General features: G+C 55.4%; 1 protein-coding gene across 1 annotated transcript in view; it reads right to left on the bottom strand.

Moving 5' to 3' along the window:
* Nucleotides 1–737, bottom strand: part of Smchd1 (structural maintenance of chromosomes flexible hinge domain containing 1) — a 130,357-nt gene extending 129,620 nt beyond the window's left edge. The window contains exon 1 of the mRNA XM_013027132.1: nucleotides 153–737. Within this exon, the coding sequence (XP_012882586.1) occupies nucleotides 153–329 (177 nt within the window). The 5' untranslated portion in view covers nucleotides 330–737. The remainder of the gene's footprint in view (nucleotides 1–152) is intronic.
* Between the last annotated feature and the right edge of the window lie 1,744 nt (nucleotides 738–2,481).

Here is a 2,481-nt window from a genome sequence, read left to right as displayed (position 1 = left end):
CGGCCCAGGCCTGGCGGGCGGCGCGGAGAGCGTTCAAGGCCGCGCGCCCCAGGCCGGTTGACAGGTTTATGGCTTCGGTGACCCGCAGGAGTTTCTCGTCACACACACACACACCCCCAACCCGCGCATCCCGCCCTCACCCCGGCGCGTACCTGACACACTGAGGCTCGGAAGCCCGCGAAGTCCGCGCGCTCCTCGACCTGCAGCTCGCGGTCCCCGAGCTCCGACTTCTTCTCCCGCCGGTCAAACAAATACACGGTTCTGCAGCCGTCTCCGCCGCGGTCCTCCCCAGCCTCCACCGAAGGCCCGTTGGCGCCCTTCGCTGCCATATTGGGGAAAAGGGAAAAAAGACTGCGAAGCCGACGACGCCCGCCGCCGACCCCGCCGCGCTGAGGGCCGACGCGTGGACTCGACGCGAGGCCTTCAGCCTTAGGCCTCGGGGCCGCTCGAGGCCTAGGCCTGAGGCGCTGCCGCTCCTCCTCGGCGACGGCGGTTGTAGCCGCGCAGCCGTGAGGCGCGAGGATCACCCGGGAACCGATTCAAACGCGCTACAGGCAGAGCAACACGTCACTTCCGCGGGCCGCTGGTTCCCGCCAGCCGCGGCTCCCGCGAGCCGCGGTTTCCGTGGAGAGAAAGGGGGGCGCGGCGCTTGGCGCGCTGCTCACTCGGCCGCAGCGTGAGTCGCCACCCACGCGAGCCTCTCAACGAGACTCCGGAACCGAGCCGCCACCGCTGCCGCCGTCGTCGCCGCCGCCGCTCACACCACGGCGCAGGAAGAAGAGGGGCCGCGGGAGGGGGCGGGGCGGGGGAAGGGGCGGGACGCGGGGCGGGGCTTCTGGTCTGGGGCGTCACGCACACACCCGGGCCAGAAGCCCCGCCCACTCCGTTCTTCTCCTGGATAGGGCGCCTTGGGGGAGGGGGGGTGGGTCATCCTCTGAACCCGCAGCGAGATGGCCGGTTCCAGCAACCTCTATCCGTCCCAGAATGGCCCTGATACACTCTGGCCTCATCGTGACCCATCGGGTCTCGAGCTTGGCCGCGCCGGCTCCTCGCCACTGCGTCCTCGCGGCCGGGTAGCGTGGACGCGGAGGAGAGAAGCGTCCAACCTTCACGCCCCACGGGGTGACCCATTCTCCCCACAGAAGTGGGGGCAGCTGGTGTCAAGGCACCGGCCTCCGCTCTTTCCGCCACGTTTCTAGTGGCTCAGTAGGGGGGCTCTAGGGCCGGGAGACAAAGCGGGGCCGGGAAGAAGAGCTGACGTCACCGCGGCGTGGTCGCGGCCCCCTCCGCGGTCCTGGGGCGTCTCTGGCGTCCGAACCTGCCCACAACATGCGTCTGTCCACCACAGTGACGGTGTTGTAAACTGTGAACCGAATAACCCCTACGCCGGAGTTAATGCGGCTAAAGCCGTGGCACACTTTGAGTAAATTCCTTTGTTATCCCCGTAGAGGAATGCATCTCTTCATGCCGATGCCAAGCCCCTGGTGCCGCATTTACTCTCCAATTCTTAAAAATACTAAATATTTTATATTTGAGAGTGATCTGTTTATTCGGGATGCCCAAAATCGTGGAATGGAGGAGGGTTGTTTTGATCACATTTGCCAAAAACTTTCATCATTATTGTGGGGATAGACTCATAAAATCAGATGATGTTAGAAACAGGTTTGATTATTACCACCATTCGTCAAGGTGAAAGCGGGGTAATTGACTCGGTATCATTTGCGGGTAGAACAAGCAAAGGAATAAAAGCATGAAGACATGTTGGGGAGCAGGAATAGCATACCTGGGAAATAGGGATAATGCAACAGTAAGGTGGAGGAAGTGTGGAGTTAAGAGCACATGTTTACTTGAAACATTGAGTTTGATCCTCATTATACACACATATTCCATTTGTAAAATATAACCCCTTAATTTGTGTGAATTTGATTTTTTCCCCCACTCAGTGCTAGGGATCAGACTCAGGGCCTCAAACATATTAATCACTATATCACTGAGTCACACCCCCAAACTGTGAAATCAATTTATTTCATGTTTGAAATAAATGAAATAAATTTATTTCATGTCTGAATAAATATTTCATATTTATTTTGCTGGTACTGGGGCTAGAAGTCAAAAGCTTTGAGCTCTTTCTGGGCTTTTTCTGTTCTTGACTTGTGCTTTACCACTTGAACCATGCCTCTAGTTCTGTCTTTTTACTGGTTAATTAGAGATTAGTTTCTTAAATTTGTCTGCCAGGGCTGCACTATCCTTAGTAATCAGCCTCCTGAGTAGCTAGGATTATAGGTGTGAGCTACCAGCTCTGTACTGTGTGATTGTTTATGTGTGATACTAAAAAGGGGTCCTACTTTTTTTTAATGAATAATTGGGCTTCATTTGATTAGTAAAAACATCTTTTCTCTAAAAGATGGGTTGCAGAGACTTAGTTGTGGTTGGAAAGCTACTGTTTGCTTCTATATATAACCTCTGATTTTTTTTTTTTTT

Source organism: Dipodomys ordii, unplaced genomic scaffold (genome assembly GCF_000151885.1).
Source record: "Dipodomys ordii isolate 6190 unplaced genomic scaffold, Dord_2.0 Scaffold100, whole genome shotgun sequence".
NCBI lineage: Eukaryota > Metazoa > Chordata > Mammalia > Rodentia > Heteromyidae > Dipodomys > Dipodomys ordii.
This window is presented reverse-complemented; position numbering and strand designations above follow the sequence as displayed.